The sequence below is a fragment of the Haliotis rubra genome, unplaced genomic scaffold, assembly GCF_003918875.1.
Source record: "Haliotis rubra isolate DU_JTF1 unplaced genomic scaffold, ASM391887v1 Scf24, whole genome shotgun sequence".
In the NCBI taxonomy this organism is placed as follows: domain Eukaryota; kingdom Metazoa; phylum Mollusca; class Gastropoda; order Lepetellida; family Haliotidae; genus Haliotis; species Haliotis rubra.
The window spans coordinates 3,847,456-3,869,319 of NW_025766447.1; the positions used below are offsets into that span (position 1 = coordinate 3,847,456).

At 38.6% G+C, this 21,864-nt stretch overlaps 1 protein-coding gene and 1 long non-coding RNA gene across 2 annotated transcripts; one reads left to right on the forward strand and one right to left on the reverse strand.

The window, feature by feature from the left end:
- Window positions 1-7,290: 7,290 nt before the first annotated feature.
- Window positions 7,291-7,921, forward strand: LOC124278657. Its single transcript, XR_006899146.1, has 3 exons — window positions 7,291-7,340; window positions 7,621-7,676; window positions 7,845-7,921. It is a non-coding gene; the product is annotated as an uncharacterized LOC124278657 (long non-coding RNA).
- A 508-nt stretch (window positions 7,922-8,429) lies between these two features.
- LOC124278656 (serine/threonine-protein phosphatase 6 regulatory ankyrin repeat subunit A-like) lies at window positions 8,430-20,366 on the reverse strand. Its single transcript, XM_046714428.1, has 9 exons — window positions 20,235-20,366; window positions 18,575-18,621; window positions 18,163-18,364; window positions 15,594-15,691; window positions 14,476-14,599; window positions 12,252-12,452; window positions 11,100-11,218; window positions 9,982-10,096; window positions 8,430-9,763 (listed from the first exon to the last, which is right to left on the reverse strand). Exons 2-9 carry the CDS (start codon window positions 18,593-18,595, stop codon window positions 9,462-9,464), a joined length of 1,182 nt encoding a protein of 393 aa, XP_046570384.1. The 5' UTR covers window positions 18,596-18,621; window positions 20,235-20,366; the 3' UTR covers window positions 8,430-9,461.
- Between the last annotated feature and the right edge of the window lie 1,498 nt (window positions 20,367-21,864).

Consider the following 21,864-nt stretch of genomic DNA (forward strand, 5'->3'; position numbering starts at 1 on the left):
TGAGTACCAATGACCTTTTCACTTCATCCTTTTATGTCAAGTTGCGTGTTCAAGACTGAGTGTCAACATTGTCGTTTGTTCAACAGTGCGGTCCGAAAGTGTTTAAAATCGGTTGAGTATAGAGCCAGACTATTATCAGATGTCTGTTGTTATCCCCAGAGCACAAAGCAGCGCTGCCCAGTTATCACCGACGGCAATGCTAGGCCTATAGGCCACATCGGGCACCTGCCGTTAGTCTTACATCAAGAGGCGGCAGCAACTCGGCCTTGGCACGCCAGGGGTCTAGATCTCAATCCCAATAGAGCATGTTTGGGACATTACCTCCAGCGATTTCCTCCAGGAGAAACTCTTCATGTATTGAAACAAGCTATTCGTCAAGACTGGAAGGCAGTACCTCAAAGTCATATTTAACATCTGATACAGTCAATGTGGAGAAGGGTAAAGGTTGTTATTGCAGATGGCGGAGATTACACCATATATTGACAGTTTGCACGGTTATTGATATTTCTGTGATTTCTTGAGAAATGTGTGCAAGAATCTTGACCGCACTTGTTAACTTCATACGACCGTAGTTATCAAAACTGATCAGTGTTTCGCCATGTTTACTTATCTGAATACACAGTGTTTGGTTCTTTTTGGGCTTGGTTTTGTTATTTTATTATTCGTTGAGGGTCTGTTTATCCAGATAGTAAGTTATATTCAGGTTGTGATAAATTGCTTTGCTATGGCTAATGGTAACATAGTGATACTATGTAAAATATGGGCGTTGCCATACATTTTCCATGTGTATAAATGTTAGTCTAGGCCTAGCAACTTACTGGAAACTGATTCACTGAATGCTCAAGCTGCATCACTCTGAGGGGAGAGTCAAGGTGCGCTGATGTCAACATATGAACGTTCGTCAACATATGGACTGCCTTGAACACGCGAGTGTCAATCATCAAGGGTCTCGATGCGCAGTAGGTGTTCGTTACTTCTCACCTACAACTCTGGTTACCCAATATGCGTGTCAGGTCTGTTTTCTGTACGTTTATGGTCACATGTGAAGTCTTTTTTTTTTTATAAATTACCATCTCTCACTTCGTAGATCATTCAACGTCAATTGAAGTCTACTTCAGCGATAGTCTGGTGCTTATTACGAGTTCCGTTATCAATGCCAGTGCTCGATTTCCCCTAGTGTAACATGTGAATAACATTTCTAGTTTCACCTACTGTGAAATCATTATGATATTGCTAAAATCCACGAATAGCTATACGCAATTACTATTTCAGTACTTGAATGTTTATCCATCTCGGTCTCCAGCATTAATGAATAATGATATTGATTTCGTAACTGAGATAGTAGATTGTTTCATATCGGGGAATATATATGTTTTCCAAAAATCTGTATGTTTCTAGTTTCATTCTCTAAGATAACACGTGAGTGTATGTAATCAGGATTAATTTTTTTGCCCTTTATTTGTAATATATTAATGCTACTATTAAGTCATGATCATAAAGTAACGACTGAAGCCTAAACTTTGGATTTGACATTGACCTGAAATGGTTTAAATATATAGTCCCTAATACACTGTTATACACTGTGGGATACTGGCGTGGAGTACCTTACCTTCATGCAGCCTAACAACATGGTTTGAAAGCAATATGACGATATATATTTTACCTTGGTGATGTCTGTAGCCCTCGACTTCAGAAAATATTACTAACAATAAATACCCGTTTCTTACAAATACACGTTTTCTTACTACTATATATTTTAAAATTTCTTTCTGATATGTTTGAAAAGGTTCGACAACTTCTATATTCTCTATATTCTACGTGATAGTACACTATTTATGAGCAGAAGTACATGTGGAAGTATTTACTTTGATATCTATTCAAAGTTTGATCGTTTTATTCATACATTCACTTGAATAAATGCCTATTTAATAATACGAGAACAATATCAGCTGACAAGACGTAGGGAAAGGTTAGTATGCATCATAGTATCATTCTCGATTATACAGTGTACGGTATTTCCATGACTGTTATAGTACGCTGGATAATCCAAGATGCAGAGTGATTACTCAAGCACATGTTTAGCAAAGTGTCATGGGATCCCACCATTTTCAAAACGTGTTATGAAAATATATATTTAAAGTTATCATATGTGATTCAAACATATATTTAGCATCAACATAATTATGAAATTAACTTGGCGGGGCGTAGTTGTATCATGAATGTATGTATGGTTGGGTGTGTGGTGTTTCATACACCTCTTCGTTACACCTCAAGTTAATGGTTCGAAAGTAACTGAACAAAGTAGTCTCGGTGCCCTGGAACAGTTGAACATGCATACCTTTGTTTCATACAAAACATATGACGAAAGGTTTCGCTGATCGTCAAACTGAGTTTCTCGGGAAACTACTACTTTCGAACAAGGCTTAGCAACGTTTCCTTGTATCAGTTGAACAACAATTTGTTTGGTGTTTAACGCTGGATTCAGCAATATTCCAGCTATATGGCGGCGGTCTGTCAATAATCGAGTCTGGACCAGACAACCCAGTGATCAACATCATGAGCATCAATCTATGTAATTGGGATACGATGACATGTGTCAACCAAGTCAATGAGCCTGACCACCCGATCCCGTTAGTCGCCTCTTACGACAAGCATAGGCTGCTGAAGACCAATTTTAACCCGAATCTTCACGGGTATTGATCCAAAGGATAAAATGGGTATCACAATCCAGTGTGCGAACTAGAAAAATAACAATTTTAAACTACCAATTCATTTTGTAGGTACTAATATTTTGTTTTAAGGACAGTAGGCTAGTTTTATAGAACTTTCCAAATGAAGTCAACTAAGGTGAACTTCTGAACGTCTACTTCTGATACTCCGGTAATGATGTCCTGGATTCATACACGATACACAAGCCCTCATATTCTGAATGTTACTTGCTTTCCTGGATTATTTTAATTTTACAATTTTTCGGTTAGGCAGAACCTGGAAACCAGTTTTAAAATAACATATTACTCATTTACACCATGACTGTTGTAATATACAGAGATCACTGATGCCCTTAGGTAAGCTGATCATAATATCTGTACTGTTAACTACATAAAATCCCCAAACATTTTGAGCAGTTCTTGCGAAACACAAGCATGGGGCCCTATTCCTGCAGTGGTCGTGACCCATGCCTCGCTTTAATGGTCATTACCCTGTCTAACTAGGCCCCAGTTGTGAAAGGGTATACCCTTGTTTATATGGAAATGATTATTCATTATACCGAGTCATGACTCCATGGATATATTTTGTCCCCCGAGTCATGGCTGATCAGCTCTGCGTGGGTATGACTGTCGGCAAGTCACGATCACAAGAATTCCCCTCACTTCAATATTGCGCAACACCCTCTACATGTGTAGTGTTTTGTATATGTGTGTCAAGGGCACATTTACACCCGGTTAGACATGGGAATTGCCAGTCTCTTTTTGTACAATGTCTATCCCAATCTTCCATCCCGTACACCCCCCATGCCACAGCAGGACACACAGGTGTGCTTGTCAGTCGAGGAGTTATTCCACCTCACTCGTCTGTGCTGTTACAGGTTTTATACACTTGTGCTCAGTCACACACCTGGGAAAGAAGGCCCAGAACACGTACGAAGTTGTTTTTAAGTAAATAACCTGACAATTTCTTTTTCAGTTCATAAGTTCAATTTACACTTGGATTAAAAGAGTGTAAGTACCAACTACGACACACACACACCACTACTTCTTCACCATAATATGGCAGCCCTGTGTAAATAGGGATATGTTAATTTTTATATCTCATATATCATATCAAGGGTGATGGGCACCGCCATGGTCATAACTTTCTACAACATGTTTTTATTACCTTACACAAATTACGGAATGGCAATAAATTTTATACTTGAGCTGCTTAATGTGGATATGAACTATGTAATGGTCAAGGTCACTGTGAACCGTAATCAAATCTGTTACTGAAATGCCATTTACTGCTGATAGCTTTAAGTGGTGTGAATTAATGGTCATATTATTTGCATTTATATATACAATCTCAACACCAGAAAATAATCTGTTTCCTTCAGATTCTATGGCACCTAAAATACAAAATAGTGATTAAAATAACAGGAATGGATCATTGGTAATCAGTTATGAGACCAAGTGTTTGCGAAAATGAAAAGCATCTTCTGCTCTACCGATATCACTCGCCACTAAAATGTTTATTGCTGAACGCCACACTTAGCAGTTCACCGCCATATGACAACTGATATCTACTGTAAATACAGAAACATAATAATACGCCAAATTATTGCAAGTATGAAATTACTGTGAGCAGCCCTGCCTATGAACTGAAATATACAACACATTAGCAAGTATGTCATCTGCTACCTTCACAAACTAACTTGCTTGAGATGTGATCTAACTTACAAACAGATCTTGAGCTTAATAACATTGTTTATTGTAAGTTTTGTTCCATGTGCCATTGTTTTCATCCTTGAGCAAAGAAGATGGCATGCAATACACCAATGTCCAGACCCAAGAGTGCCACTCATCAATGTGAGCAAGGAGCACCTACATGTTTCGCATTAATTTCATAGTATCTTATGTGTTGTATGAAAGGGAGGCAATCCTCCTGTTTCGTGAAATACCTGTAAATATTCACACTGACGGACATCCACTAAGAAATGCATGATGTTCACAGGAACTTAAGCAGTGTCCACTAGTATGATAAGATATGGTGCATACCATCTTTGGGGTGTTGCACTGAAATATTGCTTTGAAAAATCTCCATTGAAAGTCAAGGTAGCTGGTATGGTCATTTTTGGGGTAATTTTACCACTTTGTGCACAGAATATCAACAATGCTCATGACATCAGTAACTGGACTGTTGGATCATGACTATTTACATGTCACCATGACACACCAGAAATACTGATAACTGAAGGGAAAAACATCATTATGTATAGTATTCCCAGAAATTACATTTCTACTGGGGTTTGTTAGACTCAGCATAGCAATGTAACGAAAAATACAGAGCTTAAGTTTACCTAGACTGGAAATCGTGTGACAGCGTATCCCAATATTCAACCACTTCCTTCTTCATATCCTCAATATTTCTAAGTCATGTTTTGGTTTATTCTGTCCTTCATTAGTCCCCACACATTCTCAATAGGGTTAAGATCTGGGTTGTAGCTGGGCCAGTCTAAAACTTGAACATTTTCGTCTGACAACCACTGTTTTTTGTAGCCAGCAGTGTGTTTTTGGTCGTACAATGGTGAGAGAATTCCTCACTTTTTTACCTAGTTAAGTCTTTGTAATTCTTGTTTAAGGGTTTTATTACATACCTGAGGGCTTCCTCTATTAATCACCTCATTTCTGATATTCTCAACCCTTTTCAAGTTTCCCCTACTCACAATTTGACCAAGTCACCAGCGATCCATAGTAATGAATCTGACATGTCAACAAAGGAAGCCGTCTACTCTACCAGGTAGATAACTCTTGATGTAGTAAGGTTAATTCTTAAGAACACAAGAGTTGCCTACCTTGAGTACCTTACTACATAATGTAACACTTATTTTAAAATTCTATTATCAGTATTAGGAAACAAAGATTTTCTCAATAATTTCTGAGAAACTGTATTCCTGTCACTGTAAGCTTTTCAGTGATCAAGTATGACATATACAGATCTATACCCCCCAAAATGAAACACACTATCACAAATATTCTGGTTTATTGTTGGATTACAATACATAAACAAACTGATTACCATTATTACTATATCCCCCTCAAAAGAATTTAAACATGGTTCTTTGATATTACTAAAGTTAATCTGTCATGGCAAGCAATGTATCATGTAAAACCATGTGTCATGAAGTTCGTCTGATATGGACTTTGCCTTCAATTGATTATGACACCTTCATGACACTCAAAGACACTGAAATTCTGGACCAAACAAACTGAAAAACCTTTGTATCAGCGCCCAAAGTACAGTCCGAAATTTGACGAGTGGGGTGGCATATCTGTTAGGGGAAACGCCCCTCTGTGTATTTGAAAGGAATATGAACAGTGAGCGGTACACAGATATTCTTGAGGGACATTTACTTCCATCTGCTCACGTGTTCTATGGAAATTTTTGGATTTTCCAGCAGGACAAACGACCAAAAACATCGTTCAAAGCATTCACAGGCCTGGTTTCGGACCCAAAATATGACATTATTAGATTGGCCAAGCTATAGCCCTGACCTAAATCCAGTAGAAAATGTTTGGTGACTTATGAAGGAAAGTGTCAACACGAAAAATCTGACAAATATTGCTGAAATGAAAGAAGAGGTGATCCGATATTGGGACAGCATGGGCCACGACTTTCTAACTTCTTTGATCAGTAGTATGCCCCGCCACATTGAAGCCTGCATTGCTGCCCATGGTGACTTGACAAAGTACTAACTGTTCACCTGTCTTTGAATCTGGAGTTATGTTCTGCTAGTATTCAAATTAATACGTGAGTAATGAGTGAATTTAAAAAAAAAAAAATTACAATCTTTAAATTCTCAATAATTTCTGATTGTACGGTATCCTGGTATGACCTGAATCATCATTCATCACACTTGAGATGTATAAACAACATATGTCCTGGTATGACCTGAATCATCATTCGCACATGAGATGTATAAACAACATATGTCCTGGTATGACCTGAATCATCATTCATCACACTTGAGATGTATAAACAACATATGTCCTGGTATGACCTGAATCATCATTCATCACACATGAGATGTATAAACAACATATGTCCTGGTATGACCTGAATCATCATTCATCACACATGAGGTGTATAAACAACATATATCCTGGTATGACCTGAATCATCATTCATCACACATGAGATGTATAAACAACATATATCCTGGTATGACCTGAATTATCATTCATCACACATGAAGTGTATAAACAACATATATCCTGGTATGACCTGAATCATCATTCATCACACATGAGATGTATAAACAACATATATCCTGGTATGACCTGAATCATCATTCATCACACATGAGGTGTATAAACAACATATGTCCTGGTAGGACCTGAATCATCATTCATCACACATGAGGTGTATAAACAACATATGTCCTGGTATGACCTGAATCATCATTCATCACACATGAGGTGTATAAAAAACATATGTCCTGGTATGACCTGAATCATCATTCATCACACATGAGATGTATAAACAACATATATCCTGCTATGACTTACACCATCATTCATCACACATGAGATGTATAAACAACATATATCCTGGTATGACCTGAATCATCATTCATCACACATGAGGTGTATAAACAACATATATCCTGGTATGACCTGAATCATCATTCAGCACACATGAGATGTATAAACAACATATATCCTGCTATGACTTACACCATCATTCATCACACATGAGATGTATAAACAACATATATCCTGGTATGACCTGAATCATCATTCATCACACATGAGATGTATAAACAACATATATCCTGCTATGACTTACACCATCATTCATCACACATGAGATGTATAAACAACATATATCCTGGTATGACCTGAATCATCATTCATCACACATGAGATGTATAAACAACATATGTCCTGGTATGACCTGAATCATCATTCATCACACATGAGGTGTATAAACAACATATGTCCTGGTATGACCTGAATCATCATTCATCACACACAAGATGTATAAACAACATATATCCTGGTATGACCTGAATCATCATTCATCACACATGAGATGTATAAACAACATATATCCTGCTATGACTTACACCATCATTCATCACACATGAGATGTATAAACAACATATATCCTGGTATGACCTGAATCATCATTCAGCACACATGAGGTGTATAAACAACATATGTCCTGGTATGACTTACACCATCATTTATCACACACGAGAGGTATAAACAACATATGTCCTGGTATGACCTGAATCATCATTCATCACACACGAGATGTATCAACAACATATGTCCTGGTATGACCTGAATCATCATTCATTACACATGAGGTGTATAAACAACATATGTCCTGGTATGACCTGAATCATCATTCATCACACATGAGGTGTATAAACAACTTATGTCCTGGTATGACCTGAATCACCATCATCACACATGAGGTGTATAAAAAACATATATCCTGGTATGACCTGAATCATCATTCATCACACATGAGGTGTATAAACAACATATGTCCTGGTAGGACCTGAATCATCATTCATCACACATGAGGTGTATAAACAACATATGTCCTGGTAGGACCTGAATCATCATTCATCACACATGAGGTGTATAAACAACATATATCCTGGTATGACCTGAATCATCATTCATCACACACAAGATGTATAAACAACATATATCCTGGTATGACCTGAATCATCATTTATCACGCCCCAGTGTATTATATATACGTATTATATATACATATGCTTAACTTTCTTTCACATTTTAAAATGATTTGTACATAATCATGTATTTTGTATTCATGTCATAATTCATTGTACTCTCCGAAATTATTGGAGGAAATAAAGACAATTCATTCATTCATTCATTCATTCATTCATTCATTCTTTATGAGATATAAAATTTAGGAAGAATGAAGAAAGGCCTCAAAGAGAACATTCAACAGTGTAAGTAAATCATACAATAAAATTCAACACAGGTAAAGGAACTAACAGCAACAGTGCAAGGCCTAGGCAAAGCTGAATGAACCATCTATTGACAAGTGAGTGAGTTGGGATTTCCGCTGCTTTCAGCAATATTCCAGCAATATCACAGCAGGGGACACCAGAAATGGGCTTCACACACTGTACCCATGTCGGGAATCGAACCCGGGCCTTCGGCGTAACGAGTGATCGCTTTAACCACAAGGCTACCCCACCGCCCCGTTGACCAAGTGAGAAACATCACCTTGTTTTTTTTCTCAACCATGATGTAAAGGTTGTGGAAGGAGCTTACAAGTCAGTACAGCCTCCTCAGTTCCCGCTAGTCTGCCAGCCCATGGCTTCTAAGTATGCTTAAGACATGTAAGAACCCAATGACTGTAGTCCTCACTGACTGGTAGAACTTGAGGCGAAAATGTTCAGACATTTACTAAAGCCCCAATGTTGCTACAAATTGAAATTGAATAAAACTGACAGAATATTTAAACAACACATTGTTTTGTTCAAGCAGGACTTGCTACAAACTCTGAGGAATAATGACATTAGTCTCACAGATATACCCTTCTGAGGCTGCAGTATCTGAAGGAGCTTTCAATAGTTCTTCGTCAAGTCAAATGAACATACCCAACGATCTGTTCCATTCCACTTTGCTGATATCTACTGTGTACTTTGTACATACTGCAGAGTACTATCACAGGCTGTCTGTGATCCAGCAGTTCAAGTATTAAATAACAGCTCAATCATAATATCTGACGAGGAGGAAGTCTTTCAGTGATTGAGGTAGCTGAAGTTCATTTATGGCTGTGAGCCCCTTAAGTGTGAGACAATGCCGTAAACTTCCTCTGCATAGTCGCTTCAGACTTTTGGGGTTGTACATCTCCTTGTAGAGCCAGTCTCGGAACACAGGGACGCGGTCACACAACACCTGGACGGCATCGCTGCTGAGTAGACTGTAGCTTCTGTCACAGTCAGCCAACAGCAGCAGCTGAAGCACTCGGAGCTTGCCTTGCATCACAGCATTCTCTAGTGGTGTTCTACCTGCAACATCCACAGGAGATTCATATGTATGATCTCCATAGGAACCTGTTAAAGTCCATGTTGTTAATACTCCGTACTCTGATGCAACGGACCAACAAACCAACCAACTCATGCAACATCGTTTGAGTGAAGATGTTAGGACACCTCAATACAAGGTCACATAAACCGAAGAACACTGGAAGGTTTACTCTTTTCAATTAGATGTTTATAAAACTTACCAAATCTATCCTTCAGATCTGGGTGAGCACCGTTTTGAAGGAGGAACTTTGCAATATTTACACTCTGCCCATCATTGGTAGCCAGATGAAATGCTGTAATTTTAGAATCGTCAGCCTGGAACAGGTAGAAACGGGATGGTTGAGGTGAATGTACATCGCTCTTAGCCACACCACAGCAAAGAAAAAAATGTCATCTAGGAGCTTTATGTCACTGTTGAAGACAACCTTGTTTGAGGATCATATATTTGTTTCTCCAAGACCTTAGTAAAACCATAAAGTGGTTTGCAAGTACTACAAAATCAGAAGCAGACCCTTAAATACTTCATAGCATTTCATAAGTAGATATTTTTTTAATGGAAAAAATGATCCTGTAATCTGTTGAAATGAGCAAGGATTGACCGACCGAAGTGATAAAATTATGCACTCAAGCATTGTGAGTTTTCATGCAATGTTATGACACAATAATTTTCCTGTATCAACACAAAACATACAATTGCTAAAATACCTACAAGTTGTTTTATGACGCTCCCAATACCATACTTTTTTGTCAAATATTTCAAGTTTTCTACTAAAAATAGCCACTACAATCATGTGCCTACAGTTAGCTTTGAAACCTGCTCTGAAATATTTATGATCAAGAAGTTTTTTCACAAATGTATGTGAGTCTAAGAGGAGTGATGATGAAGTGTGTGTGTGTGTGTGTGTGTGTGTGTGTGTAACAGGGTGGTTTTTTTTCACCCATTTTGTTCAGGGAGCTAGGGGTCATCAAATTTGTACACATGTACTACGGGGTCAGCAATTTTGCACATATAAATATGTTTAAAATTATGCTTAGAAATTATGGGAGGGGGTGGTGGGGGTATCACTTATTTTGTACATAATAATTTGTACATTTTTTTATTTATTTAATTATTATTATTTATTTTATTTTTATTTATTTTTATTTTATTTTTTGGGGGGGGATTCACATTGTACATGCTTCTCCATAAAATCAGCTTCACTCCCCCTAGCCATAAATAATGAATGGTCCCTAAGTACTCCATCTTGACCTTAGTATCATGATACCTATCATGAACTTGCTCTCCAGCTTCACCCTCGCAACATATGTTGCTACTCACTGCATTAACATCAGCCCCGGCCTTTATCAACGCTTTGATCTTGTCCAGCTTCTTCAAGCTGACGGCAAACATGAGGGGAGTTGCTCCTTTCTGGGTTCTCTTGTTCACGTTACAGCCCGCTGGAGAAATAGTACAATATGGTGTCATGTGTGTTGTGTTAAGTAATATATGTGACATTGTATAAAAGTTAATGGCAGCAAAGGAATGAAGTGATAGTGAAAACATCAGCTGCAAGGAGTGATCAGAGTTATCTACCCCTGGTTGTAAACCTTCATGGCAGGAAGTTTCTAGAAAAGGTCTGTACCTATATAAGGGAGGTAAGAGAGCTATCTGAGGCCTTTTCCAACCTGACTTGTCTCTCATCTACTTGTCAAGTGGGGACTGGATTAATAACAATAATAACATTAAATATGTATAGCGTTCGTATCCAGTGATCTTCTAGGAGTTCTACATTGACTGGAGTCTATTCAAACACATCTTTCATGTACATGTATGTTCAGCTATTATTACCAAATAGCTACAAACTTCAAACACCATTCTGAATTCAAGCGTGAAGACATTCCAAAGTGCAGAGGCAATAATTCTAGAGGTTGTTACTTATCACTGCTGGCAATTACATGACCTTGACCTAACAATTTGTATGGCAATATAATTTATTGACAATTCTTGGGTGGTCATTTACATTTTAGGCTTATTATTAGCTTCTGATCAGGTCCAGATAAACTCCTGTACTCTGTTCATCCAACAAGGATGTCTACCAACGTCAGATCTTACTGCTAGCTTGTAAGCCCCAGGATAGTGGCAGTGTCACTTGGCTATCCGGATGTTGAAGGCCTTCTGTCTAATGGACCTTCACATTATACTAATTTCAACCAAAACATTTGTGTCAGAGAGACATTTTGCTGAAACACATCCCTTATCATTTTTTCACATCACATTTCCAGGGTTTTACACAATACAGAACAGAAGATCCAGTCCCCCAAAATGTACAGAATGGATGTAACACCTCAGCTGAAAATATTTCAGTTCCAGAATTCCTCAAAGTGGAATTAAAATAGACTGTGTGTTCAACAAACTTAAAGTCGATGACTGTCAATTTTTCAAGAATGTTTGGCTCCTAAACATAACATATAAAATGAAATATCCACGTACCTTCCACAAGTCGGTTGACGACCTTGACACTGACCCTGGGCTGCATCATGGCATGTCCCAGTGCTGTTGTGCCCTTGATGTCTTCCAGCTCCAGATCTGCTCCCGCCCCAATCAGGGCATCCACCAGGTTCAGACGATTCAGGCACACTGCTTCGATGAGAGCACTACGCTTGCTGCTGGTCTGACTATTCAAATCCACGCCTGGTGAAGTCAAATAAAATGGAGTCTAATATCACGCTCAAGATTACGAGGTCTCCAGCCACTTATATCCTCTCTCTACTACTGGATAGGGTGAGTGAGTATGGTTTTACACTGATTTTAGCACTATTCTAGCAATATCATGGCGAGGGACACCAGAAATGGGCTTCACATATAGTACCCATGTGGGGAATCGAACCCGGGTCTTCGGCGTGACAAGTGAACGCTTTGACCACTAGGTTACCCCACCTTCCCTACTGGATAGGGGTGAAATGATACACCTGTGCACTGTGACTTTCAACGCAACATACAACACACAAAATGCTTTTTCTTTATCAACAGAAGGCGATATACTTGCTAAAATACTAACTGCTCGTTTAATAACACTCCCCATCACCTTTTAATTTCAAGTTGACCAACTAAATAGCTGCAAGAAACAAGCATCTACAGCTGACGTTCCCTTTGGAACCTACTCTGAAATGTTTGTAGTCAAAAGGTTCCCAAGCGATATGGCACCTCTATGACAGCAATATCGATAACAACTTCCTTTATTTCGTGAGAGTGACGTTGTGATACAGATTCTTGCACTATTGTGAAGCAGGAATGTGAAAACAGTACAGGAATCTGCATCGAATCATCTCACTCACGAAATATAAGAAGTTTTTATCCATAAAGTTTGTTCAATATTGTACTTCCAAACTTCGAAAATGCCACCCAATGAAGTTCTATGACCGCAGCCTGTAAACACTATAAATAAGTCTGGTGCACACTCAATTTGATATTGAAAGCAATGATCCATACCATCAGGGAACATGATCCATACCATCGGGGTACATACCATCGGGGTACATACCTTCAGGGTACATATATACCATCGGGATACATACCATTGGGGTACATACCATCGGGGTACATACCATCAGCGTACATACAATTAGGGTACATAACGGGGTACAAACCATTGGGGTACAAACCATTGAGGTACATACCATCAGGGTACATACCATCAGGGTACATACCATCAGGATACATACCATCAGGGTACATACCATCGGGGTACATACCATCAGGGTACATACCATCGGGATACATACCATCAGGGTACATACCATCAGGGTACATACCTTTGAGGTACATACCATTGAGGTACATACCATCGGCGTACATACCATCAGCGTACATACCATCAGGGTACATACCATTGGGCTACATACCATCGGTGTACATATCATCAGGGTACATACCATCGGGTACATACCATCGGGCTACATACCATCAGCGTACATACCATCAGGGTACATACCATTGGGATACATACCATCAGGGTACATACCATCGGCGTACATACCATCAGGGTACATACCATCGGGATACATACCATCAGGGTACATACCATCGGGGTACATACCTTTGGGGTACATACCATTGAGGTACATACCATCGGCGTACATACAGAGGGGTACATACCATCAGCGTACATACCATCAGGGTACATACCATCGGGGTACATACCATTGAGGTACATACCATCGGCGTACATACAGAGGGGTACATACCATCAGGGTACATACCATCGGGGTACATACAATCAGGGGTACATACCTTCAGAGTACATACCATCAGGGTACATACCATAGGGGTACATACCATCGGGGTACATACCATTGGGGTACATACCATCGGGGTACATACCATTGGGGTACATACAATCAGGGGTACATACCATCAGGGTACATACCTTCAGGGTACATACCATAGGGGTACATACCATCGGCGTACATATCATCAGGGTACATACCATCGGGGTACATTGCACTGGGGTACATACCATCGGGTACATCCTATCACTTTACATACCTACAGGGTACAATGACCCTCAATCAATTAAGCCACCAAGTCTGACCACCTTATCCATCTACATGCATCTTACATGGAGGTTACATAAGTATAGGTTGGGACCAAATTCTTACCTAGAATCCCCACTATGTACACCAAAATAGTCTTCATCCTACACCAAATTACCAACCTTTTCCTATGAGGTACTTGACGACATCCTGTCTGGCGGCAGCAGTAGCGAGGAAGATGGGGGTCCGGTTGTTTCCGTCCTTAATGTTCATGTCAGCACCATGGTAGCACAGAACTGTTATCGTCTGACATGTCAAAACACTAGTATTAGACATCCATGACTGTTTTAATGTTACCTTCAAGAGTAGAAACGTCTGTAGCCTGTGTTTACATGTATTTTGTTCAAGCTATTTTAGTTAATAACAATTCAGATTAAAATCTCTTGATAATAAACAGTCCCAGACTCATAATGTTTTAGCACAAGCTGTCATAGGAAAGTTTTATCATCGTTTCCTATAATTTAGGGCATATCATTTCTACACACTCCCCATTCCCCATAGAAATAGAAGTGGCACCAATGTGTCCTACAGTGAAATATTGTTTACTTCATGTCATGAAACCACCATTGTAAAGTTATGTTAGCACTTCTATGAACAAGAACCATAGAGTTACATGGCAGAAAACATTACAAAGTTAATACAGTTACCAGTAAATGAGTAAATAAGACTTCCCTCTCTACACACCACCAATGCATAAAGAATAAGTACATTCTACATTCCTTCATCACTCATGAATATGGTGTAGAGGTGACATGTCATTTTTTCTTAACGAATGAAATGAGGTCTGGTATAACTCATAGAAGTAAAATGAGCTGTACCCTGTGTCTGAGTTCACAGGGCTATTGTACATGCTGCACTGGATTTAAGGCAGGAAATGATGTCATGCAATGTATACCGAGTGATAACTGGTCTAATATAACCAACCTGTATTTGGATTCATAGGTTAAAAATAGGGCCTACACTGTATATTATCCCAATGTATTCACGGGCACTGGATGAATGTAGTACATCCAAAGCTGGAGTGAGTGAATGAGTATTGTTTTATGCCGCTTTTAGCAATATTCCAGCAATATCAAGGCGGGGGACACCAGAAATGGGTTTCACACATTGTGCCCATGTGGGGAATCGAACCCGGTTCTTCAGCATGAAGAGCGAATGCTTTAACCACTAGTCTACCACACATACCTGTAGGTATTGATAATACTGTACACTGCAAAGCATTTTATATTGGAGTCCTCACCTCCATGTTTGAGTGCAGCACAGCCACGTGGAGTGGACAGTACCTCTTCATCTGGATGTTGCGGAACAGGGAGGGACACTTCACCATGCACGCCTCACCTGCAGTACAGTACATGCTGTAGTATATGTCATCGTCATGGCTACCACCAAACATTCAGCACTTCACTAGCAGCCACTGAAGGGAACATGAAACAGGACTGAAATGTTTGGTAAAACAAATTCTGGAGCCAACACAAGCCTCTGAGTTTTGAATTATTTAGCAGTGAATTGCAGTAATCTAGTTGGTATATTATGATATTTAAGTTACAAGAGACATTTGGTTGTTTGACTGTGCTGTTCAGAGCTGATTTTGCTGATATTGGGGATGTGAAAGAAATATGATTTGCAGGCATGCTCCCCACATGACACGTTGCTTTGAACAAACGCTAATGTCTATTGCTGAGAGAGATATTTAGATGTAAAACAGTTCGAACATAATTTCCAGAGAGATTCAACATATTCCTCAAGTGATATGTTGGATAGAAAGATAATGCCAAGGTCTCTTGATTTTTCAATAGAAAGTCCCAAGGTAATCTTTCAGTGTTTGCCATGACGCAGAAAACCTGCGTATTTGACGTACAAATTATCTCAAATACTAGGGGTAGGTATTGCAGAGAATATTCATATTGCGATATATTGCGATGCAAAAGCATGTATTGCGATATGCATTGCAATATATTGCATGAAGTATTTTTAAACAAAACACTACTTATAATCGAGTTACTGCTTGATTTATAGAGCAAAAACACAACAAAATCACTATGCTTGATTAAGCTTTAATAACAAATTTTAATCATGATAAATAAAAATGTGAATAATATTTGGCACAAATGAAACAAGGAAATATCCGAAGATTTCCGAGTGTTACGACGTTTTCCGAATGCATGTCAACCGGTTTTCGATCAGCGTATCACAATACGTATCCTTTTCATGTCTGAACCGGTAAATACCGGTAAACCGGTTATATTGCGCAGCCCTATCAAATACACAGTGATTTTAGAAGCTCGCGTCATTGTTGATGCATTGCTACTGGGCCCTTAGTTCTGATAATCTAAACTTCGGTTTCTGTGCAAGGAGTTTAATGTTTGCCAGTTAACTGCTCAGTGCTGTTAAATACCTGACCTGCCTTACCTTGTTTTTTGGGCACTAGGCCAGACCAAGTTTATTTCTTGTTTTACGGATCTGCCTGTCGTATTTTTTCAAGAATAAGATAAAAAATAAAAAATAATTTTCACCGTTAAAAAAATTAAATCCTAATGTTTTTAGGGCCAAAAATGTAAACTTACAAGAAAATTGCTTTTAGATTGTTTTTTGCCCCATATACACTTCATAAACTGCCAAAAGTAAAATACTTTTGACTATTACTTTGACTGGTGATTTTATTTTTTATTTTTTTTCCCTCCTGCCTTTAGGTTTTCTGAGGACAAAAATCTGCAAAACAAGAAAAAAATCTGCAAAACAAGAAATAAAATTGGTCTGGACTTATTAAATAATCACAGCTGATTTCTTCATGAAAGTGACAAACCTGAAGTTGACTCCCAAAAACATGTCCATGACTCCCTCTCATGACACCAGGGAGTCATGATGACTCCTAAACATTTGTGCCACTGGGCAAACACTGATCTTTAGCACATGAAGTACTGGTTTTAATGCATGACCTGGCTGATCGTGTATTATGACCTCAACCTCGCTGCTCATGCTGTCAACAAATGTCTACTTGCATCCACAGGCAACTGAAGATTATATTTTCTTTTGTCTGATGATAATAACAAATTATTCATTTTCCAAAACCCTGTTAACAAAAAAAACCACTTATTCAATCTGCTCTATTCATGATGGCAATAAATCGATCAGTGAATGATTTAGATTACTACACAGGGTAAATATTAAAAGATCTACACCTCAGCTGGGCACCAAACCATGAAAAAAGCATGTTTAGTCTCCCCATAACTATTATACCAACAGTGTTACCACTAGGGGTGTCACGATACACCAATCTCACGATACGATACGTATCACGATTTTAAGGTCACGATACGATACGTATCGCGATACATAATTTTCGCGCCTTTTCATAGCATTACCTTACCGGCAACGTACGCGCTTGCTGATTGGTCCATCAAAATAGTCTAGCCAATCACAAAAGCTGTTAGTTTCCAACCTGTTTATTAAGTAAAGCTAGCTACATCTATTTATCGGAGCGATCTCGTATAATTTTACTATCAAGACTTTGAAGGAGATGGATATAGCATAAAAATTTGAATCGATAAAGTTGTAAAATAAGAATTGATACGCGCAAGCATGTATCGCGTATCGTATCGTCAGTAGAAATATATCGATGCATCGATACATTCGCATATCGCGACACCCCTAGTTACCACATTGTTTTAATCATATTTGACAGACTTCCCCCAAACACAAGCAGTATCTACCATTAGATTCTCAATAAGTAGACCTCAATAACACAACATGATAAGTGATCTCTGTCTGAAGTGGGAAAAAGAAACATATGACATCCTGTTACAGCCGACCTGTGTGTACCATGTTGACATCGGTTCCATGTCTCAGCATCAAGCTAATCTTGTTCACATCGTTAAGTCGGACAGCTTTGAATATAGTGTCTTCTTCCTCAGTGGGGAGTTTGACAAACTCATCACTGATTCCTTTTGAAGCCACAGAGTTAGCCTCGTCTTCATCTTGAAGCAGAAAGGGTGGAGGGAGTCGGTTCTGTAACTGTTTTAAAATGGGCATTAAAGATGCATTCAAGAACACACTGAAATTCTATATTATCTACATTCTATATGTATCTATATATACATTCTATTGATTGCATAATTCTTTGGGCTTAAATATATTTGAAGAAACAAAACTATTCAATTTAGACTTAATCAAACCAACTGATGACATAACAAATTTTGTTTCATTTGTTGAATTAATACTTACAAAGTTTCCAAGATCAACCATTCTTGCAGGCTATTCCAGGAAGGTAGCTGCAACAGAAAGTGTAGACTTGCACAAGTCTCTAAGGCAATAATTAACAGTTTAAATGATAATTTCTAAAAAATATACATACAAAGAACACAGTGCTCTCAGCTTATCTAGACTTGCCTTTTTAAAGGTTGGAATTACTAAGATATCCATAAATGGGCTTAGCATTCAGTACAACTTTGGAGCAAGGTTACAGAAAGTGTAACAGCTGTTCATGAGGACAATACACAGTGACAAGAGTCCACTGTCCGGTGCTGGTCTACAAACAATAGCTATTGTGGTTAAGGTGTGTGGATGTTGAACAAGTACTTTCATATTCCTTTTCGATTTGATAACATTGGATAATGCTGAGAATACAATCACATCTTGTGTAACTGTACAGTTTGGGTTATTCTGTGTACAGAAATTTTAATGTTGTAACACTGTTTTAATGCAATGTACATTGTCCTTACATGGTGACCATAGCCACATCCTCAGTTTGTGCTCTTCCCTTCTTTATGCATATCCAGGGATGGAAAAAACCCATTGCCCGACGTCCGAGTCCAGTGTTTGTATATCACACTGTACCGGTGTCCAGTTGACTTTCCAATGTTACTTATGTTGTTTATTTAAAAAATCAACAAGAAAACGTCCGGTACAGAGGAAAAATTATCAGGGCAAGTGATTTTACATGTGCCACTGTACCAGAGTCAGAGACCATATGACCAGAGTACACTAGCAATCTTAAAGTTATTTCCACCCCTGATATCTCGGTGCAAATAGCTGCAAAATTGCTGATGCGGCATCAAGCAATATTTACTGACTCATTCTTCATCCTCCTCAACAACCTATACATAGTTATTTACACTTTGTACATTTCCTGGGATAGATGTTTCTTCCCAAATCTTGATATGTTACATCAACTACTATGCAGAAATAACATGTGTATTAGTTTCATATGGTCAGTGGTGTCCTCGGTATACTAATTACATTAATGAATATTACCCATCGAAAATAATTAATAATCTTAGTACGGACAGTTAGTCAGTAGTATGTTTATTAAGTCACTTATCTTACACAAAATCATATCAATATCTTATTTTATTTATAACAGTGCAACAAAAATATTCATTCCTTAAAAATATGTACCCAACACAACAAATTGAAACAATGCTATCTTCCATGAGTAGAACTTTTTTTTAAAAATACATGAAGGAACCTGTTGTAGTCAATATCTGTGCAGGTGTTTAGAAAGTATGATAAATCGTTATTTGGGAAACACCTTCACTTCAGGGTTGGATATCTATATTTAGCTAATCTGCGTCATTCAAGGCGTGGACACATCCATATAAGGAAATTGAACAACACATGAATGGGCGCTGTCAAACAGGCAACGATTACGTAAACAGGTTGTGTCTCACGTTGGCAAATGAATCGTAAACAAATTAAAGCAATACCATCTACTGACAATTGTCAGTCACGTAATGTTCCGCAATCTCCAGAAATTTGGACTTGAAAAGGCGGAACTGGGGCTTCCATAGTTTCGAGTTTTTTTAATCAATTCATAAAATGCTGCCCACATCGGATGTATACTTGCTAATGGTTGTTTGATGGGCACGTTAGATGACATACTTACGTGACCATTTGTAGGTGGCCCCTGTGTAGGTGACAAACAGGTACAGAGTTGTCAGAGTGACAATGATTCGCAAACTTCGAAGGTGTTCTCGTCTGCCGCTTCTGACATCAGTATTCTGAAACCGGATTGGTTCTGTGTACACAACCTAAACCCAAAGCAGATTAATGAAAACAGTACGGATCTAAAACCGGAAATAGTTTGATGGGATTTTATGTGTTTCAATTTGCGGAAATAGTTTACCCTTCATGAAATTTCCTTCCGATTATGCACTCTAAGCAGGGCCCCAGATAATTTTTCAACATCAGGAAGTACGTACGTACTCCTTATTTTTTCAATATAGGAGTACTGGAAAAACTTAAAGAGTACATTTTAATACTGAATGGAATTTAATGGCATATAAGTAATCATGTGTTTCGTTTCATATGTGCACCACAACATTGCTACTCTAAACAGCTATTGCTAAACAGGTCAATAAACAATAAAACAACACTCTTTCAGATAAATACGTCTGTGAATGATTCCAAGACCGTACAGCATTGCTGTGGTGCGTATGTGCTACGTTTTCTAAATTATTTCCTACCGTATCGTGCGTACTTTTTACCCGTACATACGCCGATACGGCCCTTATCTGGAGCCCTGCTGTATGACTATATTGTCTCGATATTTCAAGCAAATAATCATTTGGCCCAACATTTGTGTCTGTAGCTAGATGTTTGGTTGTGTACTAGTAAATGGTAAGTTGGCAATCCGGCAACCAGTGTTTAATGATTTGTAAGTGATTGTCATTCATAGGAGGGAATCACGTCACCTTTACACGACCTTGTGAATAATATAATGTTGGCCTGCTTGTTACCAAACAATTTTGCCTATGAAGCCTTCAAAACTATGGCTTATATTTATGTATTTTACTGACGCTTCTTTCAGTAAGCCATAACATATAATGTTACTGGTCCCGTAAACTGGCTCGTTCGTTGGATCACATCACTGCTGAACGCGTGACCAGGTGAGTCCATTCCTGGCGGTTGTCTGCTTGCGACCACTTATTCTGTTCACAGTCCATACAGTGTTACTGTTTGCCCCTTTTCTGCCCCTGTCTTAGGAAGCCTCTCAGATCTTTTTATGTGAACATACCTTCTTATTTTCCGGGTTTTTTTCACACTGATCCGGTGTTCATACTGTGTGTGCAGTCTGACACAATTCCTGACTTCTTCATTGCTTGAAAAAAGTCTTATGAAGCATTTCAGTTACCCTGCTTGAATCCTTGCCACAGATAATTAACTTATACTAATCTAACAGAAATAACGACATTTTGATGATTAATCCAGTTATCTAGTCTATAGGTACAACAGCTGACAGTCTGACCACTGATTCAGTTATCTAGTCTATAGATACAACAGCTGGCAGTCTGACAGTCTGACAATGATTCAGCCATCAGGTCTATTGATGCAATCAGCTGGCAGTCTGACCACTGATTCAGTTATCTAGTCTATAGATACAACAGCTGGCAGTCTGACCACTGATTCAGTTATCTAGTCTATAGATACAACAGCTGGCAGTCTGACCACTGATTCAGTTATCTGGTCTATAGATACAACAGCTGGCAGTCTGACCACTGATTCAGTTATCTAGT

Coding starts and splice junctions, on each gene's coding strand:
- LOC124278656 (XM_046714428.1), bottom strand. CDS start 18,595: ATGGTTGATCTTGGAAACTTT. Junction 12,453..14,475: donor CAAGTACCTCATAGGAAAAG/GTTGGTAATTTG, acceptor TGACTTCACCAG/GCGTGGATTTGAATAGTCAG. Junction 9,764..9,981: donor AGATCTGAAGGATAGATTTG/GTAAGTTTTATA, acceptor TGGATGTTGCAG/GTAGAACACCACTAGAGAAT.